This window comes from Panulirus ornatus, chromosome 5, assembly GCF_036320965.1.
Source record: "Panulirus ornatus isolate Po-2019 chromosome 5, ASM3632096v1, whole genome shotgun sequence".
In the NCBI taxonomy this organism is placed as follows: Eukaryota; Metazoa; Arthropoda; class Malacostraca; order Decapoda; family Palinuridae; genus Panulirus; species Panulirus ornatus.
In genome coordinates this window covers 18,790,985-18,810,914 of record NC_092228.1, presented here as the reverse complement: position 1 = coordinate 18,810,914, position 19,930 = coordinate 18,790,985, and the positions used below count along the sequence as shown (strand labels likewise).

Genomic DNA, 19,930 nt, shown 5'->3' with positions numbered 1-19,930 from the left:
GAGGATATATGTGTCGGAGGTGGAGGGAACGAGGAGAAGAGGGAGACCAAATTGGAGGTGGAAAGATGGAGTGAAAAAGATTTTGTGTGATTGGGGCCTGAACATGCAGGAGGGTGAAAGGAGGGCAAGGAATAGAGTGAATTGGAGCGATGTGGTATACAGGGGTTGACGTGCTGTCAGTGGATTGAATCAAGGCATGTGAAGCGTCTGGGGTAAACCATGGAAAGCTGTGTAGGTATGTATATTTGCGTGTGTGGACGTGTGTATGTACATGTGTATGGGGGGGGGGGTTGGGCCATTTCTTTCGTCTGTTTCCTTGCGCTACCTCGCAAACGCGGGAGACAGCGACAAAGTATAAAAAAAAAAAATATATATATATATATATATATATATATATATATATATATATATATATATATATATATATATATGAGTGCTGTGATTGGGGGATATATAAGTGATAGTGGCAGGAGATCAAGAGGAAGATACGGGGGTTGAAATAGGAGACCAGTAACAGGGTCATATCAGTAAACTTCAGGGAGAAGATATTTTGGAAGGAGATTGATTATGTTAGAAAAGGAAGAGAGCAAATGGGAACATTGTAGAAGAGGGCAAAAGGAGAAGTGGTAGCAGGCAGTGTTAAAGTGAGGGGATGGAGTGAGTATTTTGAAGGACTGTTGAATGTGTGTGATGAAAGATGACAGATGTGAGATGTTTGGGACAGGGTGGTGTGTATTGTAAGAGTCGTGGAGAGTGGTTTGGAAATGAGAGAAGAGGTGGTGAAAGCCTTAAGTAAGATGAAATGTGGCAATGTGGCTGGAGGGGTGGTATTGTTGTTACATTTATTAAGAAAGAGGGCGACTGTGTTGATTGGTTAGTTAGAATTTTCACTTTATGTATGGATAATGGTGAGATGCTTGAGGATTGGCAGAATACATGCCAATCCTCTTGTGTAAAGGCAAGGGTAATAAAATTGTTCAAACTACAAAGGTATAAGTTTGTTGAGTGTTCCTGGTAAATTGTATGGGAGGGTAGTGATTGAGAGGGTGAGGGTATGTACAGAGCATCAGATATGAGAGGAGTATGGTTTCCACACAGAAGGATGTGTGTGTGGCATTTATGGAGAAGGCATATGATACAGTTGATGAAGAATATTCTGTGTGGGAGGAAAGCTGCTAGAAGTTGTGAAAAGTATTTATTAAGGTTGTATGACATGGGGAGAGGGGCAAGTAATCCGCCTAGGGCATGAGAGGGCCTGGGAAGAAGGTCAGTTGTTGTTTGCTGCTGATAAGGCATTGGTAGCAGATTTGAGTGTGAAACTACAATAGTTGATGACTGAGTTTGGAAGAGTGTTTGAAAGGAGGAATTTGAGAGTAAACTTGAATAAAAGCAAGGTAATTCGGTGTATCAGGATTAAGAGACAGGTTAGTTGGGCTGTGAGTTTGACTGGAGAAAAATTTTTGGAAGTGAAGTGTTTTAGATACATGGGAGTGGACATGACAGCAAATGGAACCAGAATTGAGGCTTCAAGGTGGGTGAAGGGTGTGAGCACTGGAGAATGTGTGGAAAGTGAAATCATTATCTAAAAGGGCAAATTGGGTGTCTGAATGTATAGTTGCTCCAGCATTATTGTATGGAATATTATATGGAAATGCCACATGCGTTGAGGACAATATGTGGTGTGAGGTGGTTGGTCAATAAGTGATTAAAGGGTAAGAGAGAGATTTGGTAATCAAGAGTGTGTGGTTGAAGGAATTGACGAGGGTATGCTGAAATGGTGTAGAAATACAGAGAAATTAAGCAAAGGAAGGTTAACAATGAGGATATATGTGTCAGCTGTGGAGGGAACAAGGAGAAGGGGAGACCAAATTGGAGATGGAAGGATGATTTAAAATTGATTTATGGCAAGGTTTGTCTGGTAAATGAATTGGAATGGACAGACGTTTCTGTATAACTCAAATACATACAGTCTTTCTGTCAAGCTTACATGTAAACAAAAAGAAAATTGAAGCACCACAATAAGTTATTTGTGAGTATGAAGCCATAATATGAGTCAACAGGAAAAATTTTATCACATGTTCATATGTGTTGATAGTTTCTTGAAAACTTTCTAGTTTTACATTATAGTACATTTTCTTTCCTTAATGAAACCTTGCTCATCATCCTCATCAGAGACCATCGTGTACTTGTAACGAATAAGGGTAGGACTGGGAGGTGGTTCGTATATTCTTGCTGAATCATAGAAACGTGATGAAGATTCTGTAGCCTCTCTGCCTTCTTGTATTCTTTGAAGTTGCAGTTGACGACCTTCTCTGCGTTGCCTCTTGAGATCCAATAATGAGCCTGTAGGCGGTGGCGGTGGAGGAGCTGCCATTTTTTTCCTTGATATACGGTGAATTTGTTCTGGTTTTAAATCTTCATGTAAGTTGTGGGCTTCTTGCTGCTCTGTTGCATTGGCTGAGAAAAAATGAATTCCATTATACTCCACATTCATATTTAAGAATGATTTATTTTTATCATTTTCATCCACTTTGACATCTCTCTCAAGAGCATTTGGAGATGAGTTGAAGTGAGGAATGTTCTTGATATCAGTAGAATTTAGTTTGTCTATGGTCTCATCAGAAGAGTGTAAGCTCTCTTTTTGTCTTCTTTCAATATCATTCGTTATTTTATATTTTTCTTTATTGCTGAGCCTTTCACTGCTGACTCTTTTTAGTGGTGCTTTATGTTTTGCTTCCTTGATAGAATTTCTACGGTCTGAAGAGAGCTCTATTGCCTGTATATTTAATAGAGGTGTTGATGGCGTATCATCTGCATCTAGCATTGGATAATCATGTAAATCTTCCTTATTGTTATTAACAGAAAGTCTTTTTCTATTATGAAGTGCAACAGTCAGTGTTTCAGAGTCACTGTCATCAAACTCATGACAGTAATTTTCTTCCTCTTCCTGTGTTGTGCTTTCCACCTCTTCACTGAGTGAAGTAGAGCCCTCAGAATTTGCAAGATCATCTAATCCATTCACATTTTGCATCTCGCTGATTTTATGAAGAATTTTAATTTTCAGCTCTGGGTCATCACATAGATCATAGGGTGTTTCCCCATTATCTGTATGAGTTCGAAGATATACATTCTTGTCTTCAGTAAGCATATCTAAGGCCACTTCATTGCACCAGTAAGCTGCTGCATGTATTGGTTCCCAGCCATCTTCATCTCGCACTGTGAGAGAAGCTTTGTTTTCTTTTAATAATTTTACAATATCATTAAATCCATTAGCAATAGCCACATGAAGAAAAGTGCTACCTCTGTCTAGTGGCTGATTAAAGTCACCTCCAGTCGTCAAAATTTTGTTAATATCTTTAAGCATTACATTATAAGGCTCTTGGCGAGTCTTCTGTATCACATCTTGTGTAATACCTCTTTTTGTCATTTCATTTTCCAGATACTGTACTGTTACTTCATCTTCACTAATGTCATGTGGCATGTCACCATCTCCGTTGATAGCCGTAAGATTTGCACCAGCTTTAACAAGAGTAGTAACAATCTTAAAATGTCCACATGTGGCAGCTGCATGTAGAGGTGTCCACAGATCTTGGTCTGTGATGTTTACTTCAGCTCCATATTTTAGTAAAAGTGATACCATCTCCAAGGAACCATCAATACAGCATTGATGTAATGCTGTTAGTCCATCATGGTTCTTCATATTTGGGTCAACTCCTGAAAGAGAAACGATTTCAGATTTAGTGAAACCATGTAATATATATATATATATATATATATATATATATTTATATTTTTTTATTTTTATTTTGCTTTGTCGCTGTCTCCCGCATTAGCGAGGTAGCGCAAGGAAACAGACGAAAGAATGGCCCAACCCGCCCACATACACATGTATATACATACATGTCCACACACGCACAATATACATACCTATACATCTCAATGTACACATATATATACACACACAGACATATACATATATACACATGTACATAATTCATACTGTCTGCCTTTATTTGTTCCCATCGCTACCTCGCCACACATGGAATAACAACCCCCTCCCCCTCATGTGTGCGAGGTAGCGCTAGTAAAAACACCAAAGGCCCCATTCGTTCACACTCAGTCTCTAGCTGTCATGTAATAATGCATCGAAACCACAGCTCCCTTTCCACATCCAGGCCCCACACGCTTTGCATGGTTTACCCCAGACGCTTTGCATGCCCTGGTTTAATCCATTGACAGCACATCGACCCCGGTATACCACATCGTTCCAATTCACTCTATTCCTTGCCCGCCTTTCACCCTCCTGCATGTTCAGGCCCCGATCACTCAAAATCTTTTTCACTCCATCTTTCCACCTCCAATTTGGTCTCCCACTTCTCCTCGTTCCCTCCACCTCTGACACATATATCCCTCAACCCTACTGTACCAGGTACAGTAGGGTTGAGGATCAAGTCAATTGGTAGGTAAGTTTGAATGGAGAAAAACTGGAAGAAGGAAAGTGTTTTAGATATCTTGGAGTGGATCTGGCAGCAGATGGAACCATGGAAGCGGAAGTGAATCATAGGGTGGGGGAGGGGGCGAAAATTCTGGGGGCCTTGAAGAATGTTTGGAAGTCGAAAACATTATCTCAGAAAGCAAAAATGGGTATGTTTGAAATAATAGTGGTTCCAACAATGTTATATGGTTGCGAGGCATGGGCTATAGATAGAGTTCTGCGCAGGAGGGTGGATGTGCTGGAAATGAGATGTTTGAGGGCAATATGTGGTGTGAGGTGGTTTGATCGAGTAAGTAATGTAAGGGTAAGAGAGATGTGTGGAAATAAAAAGAGTGTGGTTGAGAGAGCAGAAGAGGGTGTTTTGAAATGGTTTGGTCACATGGAGAGAATGAGTGAGGAAAGATTGACCAAGAGGATATATGTGTCAGAGGTGGAGGGAACGAGGAGAAGTGGGAGACCAAATTGGAGGTGGAAAGATGGAGTGAAAAAGATTTTGAGTGATTGGGGCCTGAACATGCAGGAGTGTGAAAGGCGGGCAAGGAATAGAGTGAATTGGAACGATGTGGTATACCGGGGTCGACGTGCTGTCAATGGATTGAACCAGGGCATGTGAAGCGTCTGGGGTAAACCATGGAAAGTTCTGTGGGGCCTGGATGTGGAAAGGGAGCTGTGGTATCGGTGCATTATTACATGACAGCTAGAGACTAAGTGTGAACGAATGGGGCCTTTGGTGTCTTTTCCTAGCGCTACCTTGCACACATGAGGGGGGAGGGGGTTGTTATTCCATGTGTGGTGAGGTGGCGATGGGAACAAAGAAAGGCAGACAGTATGAATTATGTACATGTGTATATAGGTATATGTCTGTGTGTATATATATATATATATGTGTACATTGAGATGTATAGTTATGTATATTTGCGTGTGTGGACGTGTATGTATATACATGTGTATGTGGGCGGGTTGGACCATTCTTTCGTCTGTTTCCTTGCGCTACCTCGCTAACGCGGGAGACAGCGACAAAGCAAAATAAAAAAAAATGAAAAATGACTCATGGTGAGGTGCCAGAGGATTGGTGGAATGCATGCATAGCGCCACTGCACAGAGGCAAAGGGGATAAAGGTGAGTGCTCAAATTATAGAGGTATAAGTTTGTTGAGTATTCCTGGGAAACTATATGGGACGGTATTGATTGAGTGGGTGAAAGCATGCACAGAACATCAGATTGGGGAAGAGCAGTGTGGTTTCAGAAGTGGTAGAGGATGTGTGGATCAGGTGTTTGCTTTGAAGAATGTATGTGAGAAATACTTAGAGAAAAACAAATGGATTTGTATGTAGCATTTATGGATCTGGAGAAGGCATATGATAAAGTTGATAGAAATGCTCTGTGGAAGGTATTAAGAATATATGGTGTTGGAGGCAAGTTGTCAGAAGCAGTGAAAAGTTCTTATCAAGGATGTAAGGCATGTGTACGAATAGGAAGAGAGGAAAGTGATTGGTTCTCAGTAAATGTCTGTTTGTGGCAGGGGCGCATAATGTCTCCATGGTTATTTAATTTATTTATGGATGGGGTTGTTATTGAGGTGAATGCAAGAGTTTTGGAGAGAGAGAGGCAAGTATGCAGTCTATTGTGGATGAGAGAGCTTGGGAAGTGAGTCAGTTGTTGTTCGCTGGTCGCAGATTCGGGTGAGAAACTGCAAAAGCTGGTGACTGAGTTTGGAAAAGTGTGTGAAAGAGGAAAGCTGAGAGTAAATGTGAATAATAGCAAGGTTATTAGGTGCAGTAGGGTTGAGTGACAAGTCAGTTGGGAGGTAAGTTTGAATGGATAAAAACTGGAGGAAGTGAAGTGTTTTAGATATCTGGGAGTGGATTTGGCAGCGGATGGAGCCATTGAAGCGGAAGTGAGTCACAGGGTAGGGGAGGGGGCGAAAGTTCTGGGAGTGTTGAAAAATGTGTGGAAGGTGAGAACTTTATCTTGGAAAGCAAAAATGGGTATGTTTGAAGGAATAGTGGTTCCAACAATGTTATATGGTGTGAGGGTTGGCTATAGATGAATTGTGCAAAGGAGGTTGGATGTGTTGGAAATGAGATGTTTGAGGACAATATGTGGTGTGAGGTGGTTTGATCGAGTAAGTAATGAAAGGGTAAGAGAGATATGTGGTAATATAAGGAGTGTGGTTGAGAGAGTAGAAGAGGGTGTTTTGAAATGATTTAGTCACATGGAGAGAATGAGTGAGGAAAGATTGACCAAGTGGATATATGTGTCAGAGGTGGAGGGAACGAGGAGAAGTGGGAGACCAAATTGGAGGTGGAAAGATGTAGTGAAAAAGATTTTGAGTGATCGGGGCCTGAACATGCAGGAGGGGGAAAGGCGTGCAAGAAATAGAGTGAATTGGATCAATGTGGTATACCGGGGTCGACGTGCTGTCAGTGAATTGAACCAGTGCATGTGAAGCATCTGGGGTAAACCATGGAAAGTTGTGTGGGGCCTGGATGTGGAAAGGGAGCAGTGGTTTCGGTGCATTATACAGGACAGCTAGAGACTGAGTGTGAACGAATGTGGCCTTTGTTGTCTTTTCTTAGCGCTACCTCGTGCGCATGCAGGGGGACGGGGTTGTCATTTCATGTGTGGCTGGGTGGTGACAGGAATGAATAAAGGCAGCAAGTATGAATTATGTGCATGTGTATATATGTCTGTGTATGTATATATATGTATAGGTATGTATATGTGTGTGTGGACGTGTATGTATATACATGTGAAAGTGGGTGGGTTGGGCCATTCTTTCGTCTGTTTCCTTGCGCTACCTCACTGACGCGGGAGACCGACAAAGTATAATAGATAAATAAATAAATGAATTTTATTTATTTATTTATTTATTATATGTTGTCGTTGTCCTTTCTTCTTACTCATACACAAATCCAACTGTTTTTCTAAGTATTTCTCACACATTCCGCCAATCCTCAGGCACCTCACCATAAGTCATACATACATTGAATAACCTTACCAACCAGTCAACAATACAGTCACCCCCTTTTTTAATAAATTCCACTGCAATACCATCCAAACCCATTGCCTTGCCGGCTTTCATCTTCCGTAAAGCTTTTACTACCTCTTCTCTGTTTACCGAATTATTCTCTGTAATCCTCTCACTTTGCACATTACCTCAACCAAAACACCTTATATCTACCACTCTATCATCAAACACATTCAACAAACCTTCAAAATACTCACTCCATATCCTCACATCACCACTACTTGTTATCACCTCCCCATTAGACCCCTTCACAGATGTTCCCATTTGTTCCCTCGTCTTATGCACTTTATTTACATCCTTCCAAAACATCTTTTTATTCTCCCTAGAATTTAATGATACTCTCTCACCCCAAGTCTCATTTGCCCTCTTTTTCACCTCTTGCACCTTTCTCTTGACCTCCTGCCTCTTTCTTTTATACATCTCCCACTCATTTGCATTATTTCCCTGCAAAAATCATCCAAGTGCCTCTCTCTTCTCTTTCACTAATAATCTTACTTATTCATCCCACCACTCACTACCCTTTCTAATTTGCCCACCTCCCACGCTTCTCATGCCACAAGCATCTTTTGCACAAGCCATCACTGCTTCCCTAAATACATCCCATTCCTCCCCTACTCCCCTTACGTCCTTTGTTCTCACCTTTTTCCATTCTGTTTTCAGTCTCTCCTGTTACTTCCTCACACAATTCTCCTTCCCAAGCTCACTTACTCTCACCACTCTCTTCACCCCAACATTCTCTTCTTTTCTGAAAACCTCTACAAATCTTCACCTTCGCCTCCACAAGATAATGATCAGACATCCCTCCAGTTGCACTTCTCAGCTCATTAACATCCAAAAGTCTCTCTTTTGCGCGGCTGTCAATTAACACGTAATCCAATAATGCTCTCTGGCCATCTCTCCTACCTACATACGTATACTTATCTATATCTCTCTTTTTAAACCAGGTATTCCCAATCACCAGTCTTTTTCAGAACATAAATCTACAAGCTCTTCCATTTCCATTTACAACACTGAACACCCTATGTACACCAATTATTCCCTCAACTGCCACATTACTCACCTTTGCATTCAAGTCACCCATCACTATAAACCGGTTTCTTGCATCAAAACTACTAACACACTCACTCAGCTGCTCCCAAAACACTTGCCTCTCATGATCTTTCTTCTCATGCCCAGGTGCATATGCACCAATAATCACCCATCTCCCTCCATCCACTCTCAGTTTTACCCATATCAATCTAGAGTTAACTTTCTTACATTCTATCACATACTCCCACCACTCCTGTTTCAGGAGTAGTGCTACTCCTTCCCTTGCTCTTGTCCTCTCACTAACCCCTGACTTTACTCCCAAGACATTCCCAAACCACTCTTCCCCTTTACCCTTGAGCTTCGTTTCACTCAGAGCCAAAACATCCAGGTTCCTTTCTTCAGACATACTTCCTATCTCTCCTTTTTTCTCATGTTGGTTACATCCACACACATTTAGACACTCCAATCTGAGCCTTCGAGGAGGATGAGCACTCCCCTCGTGACTCCTTCTGTTTCCCCTTTTAGAAAGTTGAAATACAAGGAGGGGATGGTTTGTAGCCCCCTGCTCCCGTACCCTTTGGTCGCCTTCTATGACTTGTAAGGAATGCATGGGAAGTATTCCTTCTCTCCTATCCCCAGGGATATTATTATTATCATTATTATTGGGTTTTTTTCTTTTTTTTTTTTTGCTTTGTCGCTGTCTCCCGCGTTTGCGAGGTAGCGCAAGGAAACAGACGAAAGAAATGGCCCAACCCACCCCATACACATGTATATACATACGTCCACACACACAAATATACATACCTACACAGCTTTCCACGGTTTACCCCAGACGCTTCACATGCCCTGATTCAATCCACTGACAGCACGTCAACCCCGGTATAACACATCGATCCAATTCACTCTATTCCTTGCCCTCCTTTCACCCTCCTGCATGTTCAGTCCCCGATCACACAAAATCTTTTTCACTCCATCTTTCCACCTCCAATTTGGTCTCCCACTTCTCCTCGTTCCCTCCACCTCCGACACATATATCCTCTTGGTCAATCTTCCCTCACTCATTCTCTCCATGTGCCCAAACCATTTCAAAACACCCTCTTCTGCTCTCTCAACCACGCTCTTTTTATTTCCACACATCTCTCTTACCCTTACGTTACTTACTCGATCAAACCACCTCACACCACACATTGTCCTCAGACATCTCATTTCCAGCACATCAATCCTCCTGTGCACAACTCTATCCATAGCCCACGCCTCGCAACCATACAACATTGTTGGAACCACTATTCCTTCAAACATACCCATTTTTGCTTTCCGAGATAATGTTCTTGACTTCCACACATTCTTCAAGGCTCCCAGGATTTTCACCCCCTCCCCCACCCTATGATCCACTTCGGCTTCCATGGTTCCATCCGCTGCCAGATCCACTCCCAGATATCTAAAACACTTTACTTCCTCCAGTTTTTCTCCATTCAAACTTACCTCCCAATTGACTTGACCCTCAACCCTACTGTACCTAATTACCCTGCTCTTATTCACATTTACTCTTAATTTTCTTCTTTCACACACTTTACCAAACTCAGTCACTAGCTTCTGCAGTTTCTCACATGAATCAGCCACCAGCGCTGTATCATCAGCGAACAACAACTGACTCACTTCTCAAGCTCTCTCATCCCCAACAGACTTCATACTTGCCCCTCTTTCCAAAACTCTTGCATTCACCTCCCTAACAACCCCATCCATAAACAAATTAAACAACCATGGAGACATCACACACCCCTGCTGCAAACCTACATTCACTGAGAACCAATCTCTTTCCTTTCTTCCTACACGTACACATGCCTTACATCCTCGATAAAATTATTATTATTAATGTGAGAAACTGCAGAAGCTGGTGACTGAGTTTGGTAAAGTCTGTGGAAGAAGAAAGTTAAGAGTAAATGTGAATAAGAGCAAGGTTATTAGGTACAGTGGGGTTGAGGGTCAAGTCAATTGGGAGGTGAGTTTGAATGGAGAAAAACTGGAGGAAGTGAAGTGTTTTAGATATCTGGGAGTGGATCTGGCAGCGGATGGAACCATGGAAGCGGAAGTGGATCATAGGGTGGGGGAGGGGGCGAAAATTCTGGGGGCCTTGAAGAATGTGTGGAAGTCGAGAACATTATCTCAGAAAGCAAAAATGGGTATGTTTGAAGGAATAGTGGTTCCAACAATGTTGTATGGTTGCGAGGCGTGGGCTATGGATAGAGTTGTGCGCAGGAGGATGGATGTGCTGGAAATGAGATGTTTGAGGACAATGTGTGGTGTGAGGTGGTTTGATCGAGTGAGTAACGTAAGGGTAAGAGAGATGTGTGGAAATAAAAAGAGCGTGATTGAGAGAGCAGAAGAGGGTGTTTTGAAGTGGTTTGGGCACATGGAGAGAATGAGTGAGGAAAGATTGACCAAGAGGATATATGTGTCGGAGGTGGAGGGAACGAGGAGAAGAGGGAGACCAAATTGGAGGTGGAAAGATGAAGTGAAAAAGATTTTGTGTGATCGGGGCCTGAACATGCAGGAGGGTGAAAGGAGGGCAAGGAATAGAGTGAATTGGAGCAATGTGGTATACCGGGGTTGACGTGCTGTCAGTGGATTGAATCGGGGCATGTGAAGCGTCTGGGGTAAACCATGGAAAGCTGTGTAGGTATGTATATTTGCGTGTGTGGACGTATGTATATACATGTGTATGGGGGGTGGGTTGGGCCATTTCTTTCGTCTGTTTCCTTGCGCTACCTCGCAAACGCGGGAGACAGCGACAAAGTATAATAAAAAATATCAAATTATTATTATTATTATTATTATTATTATTATTATTATTATTATTATTATTATTATTACTACTATTATTATTATTATAATTATTATTATTATTATTATTATTATTATTATTATTATTATTATTATTATTATTTTTTCTTATTATTTCTGTTGTGGATGAGAGAGCTTGGGAAGTGAGTCAGTTGTTGTTCGCTGATGATACAGCGCTGGTAGCTGATTCATGTGAGAAACTGCAGAAGCTGGTGACTGACTTTGGTAAAGTGTGTGAAAGAAGAAAGTTAAGAGTAAATGTGAATAAGCGCAAGGTTATTAGGTACAGTAGGGTTAAGGGTCAAGTCAATTGGGAGGTAAGTTTGAATGGAGAAAAACTGGAGGAAGTAAAGTGTTTTAGATATCTGGGAGTGGATCTGGCAGCCGATGGAACCATGGAAGCAGAAGTGAACCATAGGGTGGGGGAGGGGGTGAAAATCCTGGGAGCCTTGAAGAATGTGTGGAAGTCGAGAACATTATCTTGGAAAGCAAAAATGGGTGTGTTTGAAGGAATAGTGGTTCCAACAGTGTTGTATGGTTGCGAGGCGTGGCTATGGATAGAGTTGTGCGCAGGAGGGTGGATGTGCTGGAAATGAGATGTTTGAGGACAATATGTGGTGTGAGGTGGTTTGATCGAGTAAGTAATGTAAGGGTAAGAGAGATGTGTGGAAATAAAAAGTGCGTGGTTGTGAGAGCAGAAGAGGGTGTTTTGAAATGGTTTGGTCACATGGAGAGAATGAGTGAGGAAAGATTGACCAAGAGGACATATGTGTCGGATGTGGAGGGAACGAGAAGTGGGAGACCAAATTGGAGGTGGAAAGATGGAGTGAAAAAGATTTTGAGTGATCGGGGCCTGAACATGCAGGAGGGTGAAAGGCGGGCAAGGAATAGAATGAATTGGATCAATGTGGTATACCGGGGTTGACGTACTGTCAGTGGATTGAATCAGGGCATGTGAAGCGTCTGGGATAAACCATGGAAAGTTGTGTGGGGCCTGGATGTGGAAAGGTAGCTGTGGTTTCGGGCATTATTGCGTGACAGCTGGATACTGAGTGTGAACGAATGGGGCCTTTGTTGTCTTTTCCTAGTGCTACCTCGCACACATGAGGGGGAGGGGGATGGTATTCCATGTGTGGTGAGGTGGCGATGGGAATGAATAGGGGCAGGCAGTGTGAATTGTGTGCATGGGTATATATGTATGTGTCTGTGTGTGTATATATATGTGTACATTGAGATGTATAGGTATGTATATTTGCGTGTGTGGGCATGTGTGTGTGTACATTGTGTATGGGGGTGGGTTGTGCCATTTCTTTCGTCTGTTTCCTTGCGCTACCTCACAAACGCGGGAGACAGCGACAAAGCAAAATAAAATAAAAATAAAATAAAAATTATTATTATTATTATTATTATTATTATCATTATTATTATTATTATTTTTTTTATTTTATTATACTTTGTCGCTGTCTCCCGCATTTGCGAGGTAGCGCAAGGAAACAGACGAAAGAAATGGCCCAACCCCCCCCCCCATACACATGTATATACATACGTCCACACACGCAAATATACATACCTACACAGCTTTCCATGGTTTACCCCAGACGCTTCACATGCCTTGATTCAATCCACTGACAGCACGTCAACCCCGGTATACCACATCGCTCCAATTCACTCTATTCCTTGCCCTCCTTTCACCCTCCTGCATGTTCAGGCCCCAATCACACAAAATCTTTTTCACTCCATCTTTCCACCTCCAATTTGGTCTCCCTCTTCTCCTCGTTCCCTCCACCTCTGACACATATATCCTCTTGGTCAATCTTTCCTCACTCATTCTCTCCATGTGCCCAAACCACTTCAAAACACCCTCTTCTGCTCTCTCAACCACGCTCTTTTTATTTCCACACATCTCTCTTACCCTTACGTTACTCACTCGATCAAACCACCTCACACCACACATTGTCCTCAAACATCTCATTTCCAGCACATCCATCCTCCTGCGCACAACTCTATCCATAGCCCACGCCTCGCAACCATACAACATTGTTGGAACCACTATTCCTTCAAACATACCCATTTTTGCTTTCCGAGATAATGTTCTCGACTTCCACACATTCTTCAAGGCCCCCAGAATTTTCGCCCCCTCCCCCACCCTATGATCCACTTCCGCTTCCATGGTTCCATCCGCTGCCAGATCCACTCCCAGATATCTAAAACACTTCACTTCCTCCAGTTTTTCTCCATTCAAACTCACCTCCCAATTGACTTGACCCTCAACCCTACTGTACCTAATAACCTTGCTCTTATTCACATTTACTCTTAACTTTCTTCTTCCACACACTTTACCAAACTCAGTCACCAGCTTCTGCAGTTTCTCACATGAATCAGCCACCAGCGCTGTATCATCAGCGAACAACAACTGACTCACTTCCCAAGCTCTCTCATCCCCAACAGACTTCATACTTGCCCCTCTTTCCAAAACTCTTGCATTTACCTCCCTAACAACCCCATCTATAAACAAATTAAACAACCATGGAGACATCACACACCCCTGCCGCAAACCTACATTCACTGAGAACCAATCACTTTCCTCTCTTCCTACACGTACACATGCCTTACATCCTCGATAAAAACTTTTCACTGCTTCTAACAACTTGCCTCCCACACCATATATTCTTAATACCTTCCACAGAGCATCTCTATCAACTCTATCATATGCCTTCTCCAGATCCATAAATGCTACATACAAATCCATTTGCTTTTCTAAGTATTTCTCACATACATTCTTCAAAGCAAACACCTGATCCACACATCCTCTACCACTTCTGAAACCACACTGCTCTTCCCCAATCTGATGCTCTGTACATGCCTTCACCCTCTCAATCAATACCCTCCCATATAATTTACCAGGAATACTCAACAAACTTATACCTCTGTAATTTGAGCACTCACTCTTATCCCCTTTGCCTTTGTACAATGGCACTATGCGCACATTCCGCCAATCCTCAGGCACCTCACCGTGAGTCATACATACATTAAATAACCTTACCAACCAGTCAACAATACAGTCACCCCCTTTTTTAATAAAGATAATTATGATGAATTTCTAATAGTCGTTTTAAGGGAAACTTGCAGCATTTGTAGAGGTAAAGTTTGGATGATATATGAGCCGTGTATTTCTTGAAAATGTATGTCTTAAGTGAATATTAAGATTAGAGACTTCCACATATGAATCTGAACAGGGTAAATACTTGTTATCTTTGCGTTTGTTGTTCTTATTATTGGTGATGTTAATCAGGGTTTGAAAAAGATTTCCACTGTAATATACCCCATTACTTTGAGATTTGTAGTTTCCTGATACTGTTTACAGTGAAATTTTACAACCATGCTTCATCTGTAGTTTGAAGTCTAAGGTAGTGTCCCCCAAATTAATGCTTTTTCATTATAATGCCCTTTATCAATTAGGGAACATAAGTGGGGGAGGAATGGGATGTATTTAGGGAAGCAGTGATGGCTTGCGCAAAAGATGCTTTTGGCATGAGAAGCGTGGGAGGTGGGCAGATTAGAAAGGGTAGTGAGTGGTGGGATGAAGAAGTAAGATTATTAGTGAAAGAGAAGAGAGAGGCATTTGGACGATTTTTGCAGGGAAATAATGCAAATGAGTGGGAGATGTATAAAAGAAAGAGGCAGGAGGTCAAGAGAAAGGTGCAAGATGTGAAAAAGAGGGCAAATGAGAGTTGGGGTGAGAGAGTATTATTAAATTCTAGGGAGAATAAAAAGATGTTTTGGAAGGAGGTAAATAAAGTGCATAAGACAAGGGGACAAATGGGAACTTCAGTGAAGGGACCTAATGGGGAGGTGATAACAAATAGTGGTGATGTGAGAAGGAGATGGAGTGATTATTTTGAAGGTTTGTTGAATGTGTTTGATGATAGAGTGGCAGATATTGGGTGTTTTGGTCGAGGTGGTGTGCAAAGTGAGAGGGTTAGGGAAATGATTTGGTAAACAGAGAAGAGGTAGTAAAAGCTTTGCGAAAGATGAAAGCAGGCAAGGCAGCAGGTTTGGATGGTATTGCAGTGGAATTTATTAAAGAAGGGGTGACTGTATTGTTGACTGGTTGGAAAGGTTATTTAAACTATGTATGATTCATGGTGAGGTGCCTGAGGATTGGCAGAATGCTTGCATAGTGCCATTGTACAAAGGCAAAGGGGATAAGAGTGAGTGCTTAAATTACAGAGGTATAAGTTTGTTGAGTATCCCTGGTAAATCATATGGGAGGGTATTGATTGAGAGGGTGAAGGCATGTACAGAGCATCAGATTGGGGAAGTGCAGTGTGGTTTCAGAAGTAGTAGAGGATGTGTGGATCAGGTAGTTTGCTTTGAAGAATGTGTGAGAAATTCTTAGAAAAGCAAATGGATTTGTATGAAGCATTTATGGATCTGGAGAAGGCATATGATAGAGATGATAGAGATGCTCTGTGGAAGGTATTAAGAATATATGGTGTGGGAGGCAAGTTTTTAGAAGCAGTGAAAAGTTTTTATCGAGGATGTAAGGCATGTGTACGTGTAGGAAGAGAGGAAAGTGATTGGTTTTCAGTGAATGTTGGTTTGCGGCAGGGGTGTGATGTCTCCATGGTTGTTTAATTTGTTTATGAATGGGGTTGTTAGGGAGGTGAATGCAAGAGTTTTGGAAAGAGGGGCAAGTATGCAGTCTGTTGTGGATGAGAGAGCTTGGGAAGTGAGTCAGTTGTTGTTCGCTGATGATACAGCGCTGGTGGCTGATTCATGTGAGAAACTGCAGAAGCTGGTGACTGAGTTTGGCAAAGTGTGGGAAAGAAGAAAGTTGAGAGTAAATGTGAATAAGAGCAAGGTTATGAGGTACAGTAGGGTTGAGGGTCAAGTCAATTGGGAGGTAAGTTTGAATGGAGAAAACTGGAGGAAGTGAAGTGTTTTAGATATCTGGGAGTGGATCTGGCAGCGGATGGAACCATGGAAGCGGAAGTGAATCATAGGGTGGGGGAGGGGGCGAAAGTTCTGGGAGCCTTGAAGAATGTGTGGAAGTCGAGAACATTATCTTGGAAAGCAAAAATGGGTATGTTTGAAGGAATAGTGGTTCCAACAATGTTGTATGGTTGCGAGGCATGGGCTAAGGATAGAGTTGTGCGCAGGAGGGTGGATGTGTTGGAAATGAGATGTTTGAGGACAATATGTGGTGTGAGGTGGTTTGATTAAGTAATAATAGGGTAAGAGAGATGTGTGGAAATAAAAAGAGTGTGGTTGAGAGAGTAGAAGAGGGTGTTTTGAAATGGTTTGGTTACATGGAGAGATTGAGTGAGGAAAGATTGATCAAGAGGATATATGTGTCAGAGGTGGAGGGAACGAGGAGAAGTGGGAGACCAAATTGGAGGTGGAAAGATGGAGTGAAAAAGATTTTGAGTGATCGGGGCCTGAACATGCAGGAGTGTGAAAGGCGGGCAAGGAATAGAGTGAATTGGAATGATGTGGTGTACCGGGGTCGACGTGCTGTCAATGGATTGAACCAGGGCATGTGAAGCATCTGGGGTAAACCATGGAAAGTTCTGTGGGGCCTGGATGTGGAAAGGTAGCTGTGGTTTCGGTGCATTATTACATGACAGCTAGAGACTGAGTGTGAACGAATGTGGCCTTTGTTGTCTTTTCCTAGCGCTACCTTGCACACATGAGGGGGGAGGGGGATGTTATTCCATGTGTGGCAAGGTGGCAATGGAAATGAATAAAGGCAGACTATGAATTATGTACATGTGTATATATATATGTATATGTCTGTGTGTATATATATATATGTATATGTCTGTGTGTATATATATATATATATATATATATATATATATATATATATATATATATATATATATGTATACATTGAGTTGTATAGGTATGTATATTTGCGTGTGTGGACGTGTATGTATATACATGTGTATGTGGGTGGGTTGGACCATTCTTTCGTCTGTTTCCTTGCGCTACCTCGCTAATGCGGGAGACAGCGACAAAGCAAAATAAATAAAATAAATATGTTTTGCTCTAAGCCATAAGTTCTGCTTTTAACCTATAAACACCAAGTGACTTCCTTTGTTCATACTTTGAAATGAGCAGAAAAGTAAGGTCTTCAGACTTTCTGTTTCTCTTTATTGATTGATAGAAATACGCAGTAACTAAAGTTGGGAAGATGTGGTGTTGGACATATGAATCTGGTGCCAAACAAACTACTTTGTTTCATGGTGCAAGTATAACACCAGTTACGGTCCTCATGTGATACCTTGTAGTTTTCCTACAAATCCATTGTGTCTGGTGGTGTATGTTCTCAGATACATTTATTTATGTGATTATGGCCAATTCCCCAAATTTGACTCAGAAATGTGTAACAAGTGACAAGAATGAGCCTAGTTGAAAAAAGAAATGAAAAATAGATGGTGCTGAATGAGCAGTGAATGTTGGGAGGGCACTTGGCTTACCTTCCATGACAATAAGTATGATATTGGTAATATATACAAGGTTAGAGCAAGTTCGCAAGAGAAGCTACAAGAGTCATTACATCTAGTTTCACCTACAAATTCACCCACAGATTGATTCACATGATTTGACCCTTTGTCTGCCTAATCACACCACTTACTCCTTCATCTGAGTCCACTTGTATAAGCAAACTTAAAAACCATATCAGGTGAATGCTCATGATTTATTTATTTTGTACCTTCAATTAAAGTGACTTTTACATATGTACATGTACTGTATATCAACTTCTTTTGCCTTTTATTTTAGACAATATTCCCAAGTTAGGTCCCAGGAAGTGTAACTAGACTTCTTACTTGGGTTCCTGTGTGAGAAGTGGAATCTCTAAAAGTCTCTTGCTTAAAGTCACAACTTGTATTTCATTTTACGGTCATAATACTTACTATGTGCTGTGCAAAGTATCAGAAGTGTATTTCAATACAGTGGTTGTGTGTTGATCCTTAGAAAAAATGGCAAAGGGATAGAGAGAACTTAGAGGAGTAAAATGATTTAGAGTTCATCTCATGTATTAGTGTTTTAAGATTATTTTAGCTGATACTAGTATTAGCTTACTGTAATTTAAAACCAAATTTAAGTGTGTTGTGACTTCTACACGCTTGAGGTACCTGTTTTTAGAAGATTGCGCATTTCATCAAATGATGCCCTTGCTGCAATGTCCATCAGTTGTACATCTGGAGAAAATGTAATCCCTCTTGTATTTTTTGTTTTTGGCCTGCTGCTACTGTTATCTGTCTTTGCCCATTTTGCATAGTTTGTTAGCTGCTGCTTTCTTCTTTTTTGAGCTAGTTTCACACGCTCAGTTATTGGCAGTTTTTCAAGATTCTGCATTTCTTGCAAAAGTTCATTGTGCTCCATGATAATGGATTTGATGTAAGCGGTGCTTTATATCAGTACACGACAAGAACAGGAATTTTGCAGTTACCTTTCTTCAGTTTTCATTGTTCAAAAATGATAGTTTTGCTCATAATTTTTTTTCTTCTGAATTTGTGATCATACTGTCAGAAAAAGCAAGAAATGTGAGAATTTTCAACAGGAATTTTAGTCAGGTGATGTGCTGATTATTCTTACAAATACTAGTATTTTTAGACTGCACTCTAGATAATGATATACATTAGAGTGATACAATTAGCACTTTAGATTTGGTAATTTGATTGGTTTGGACTTTGTTCCTCTGTCTTTCTCAGAGTAGAATTAGCCACACTCACTCAGGGAATGGTGGTTATGACAAAGCAACCATCAGGGTTGAGCGGGTATCATGTGCCATATCTTATCTAATCATGTGTGATTGGGATATTTCAAGACCCGAGATATGAATTGTAGACTTGACATTATGCCATATTCAATGAGAAGTGTGTTTTGAAATATAAAAACTCCAAGAGAAAATGAGATATGTAAACTGTAAACATACTTTAACTTCTCAGATGAATACCCTTGTAACTGTACAGTAGTGTATATCACCTGATAATGTGTTCAGAGAAATTGCCTATTTTTTTTTTATATGTATTAAGATTTTGCTTTTTCATATCATCACAGAAACCTAACAGAATTATGTTAGTTACCATATGTAATTTTTCATGAGAAATATTGATATTTTTCATTTAACCTTTTTATCAATGTTTTGAAAAGTACTTTCAGTATTTGGGTTTTTGGTGTAGAATTATTCATACTGGGTTTTGTTTATCAACCGAAGTAATTGTTGGAAGACCATTAGTTATACATTTAATTATGATATGAAGCTCCTGTTGATACAGCTGATTCAAAAGGGAGATTATATTTAAGACTGGACTCAAGAGTGAATAGAAATCAAGTTTGTGACCCTTCTGATTGACTGGGGCTTAGGTTTTGACTCTTCCTTAAACATCCATTTATCAAGTGTGAACTGGTTTCCAGTCTAAACATTTCCTAAATCCTCATGAATTTGCAGTTGGCTTGGTGGTATTCCTCATTTATCACTCCGCATCTCAAACTCAGTAATTTTTCAGGAGCATGTATTT

The 19,930-nt window shown here is 41.0% G+C and overlaps 2 protein-coding genes across 2 annotated transcripts in view; one reads left to right on the top strand and one right to left on the bottom strand.

Annotated features, from left to right (window-relative positions):
• Positions 1 to 19,930, top strand: part of LOC139748614 (cation-dependent mannose-6-phosphate receptor-like) — a 104,641-nt gene that overhangs the window by 39,719 nt on the left and 44,992 nt on the right. The window lies entirely within an intron of this gene.
• Positions 385 to 19,170, bottom strand: LOC139748612 (uncharacterized). The gene is made up of 2 exons (XM_071661757.1): positions 18,542 to 19,170; positions 385 to 3,714 (listed from the first exon to the last, which is right to left on the bottom strand). The coding sequence occupies exons 1-2, from the start codon at positions 18,789 to 18,791 to the stop codon at positions 2,117 to 2,119; spliced, it is 1,848 nt and encodes a 615-aa protein (XP_071517858.1). The 5' UTR covers positions 18,792 to 19,170; the 3' UTR covers positions 385 to 2,116.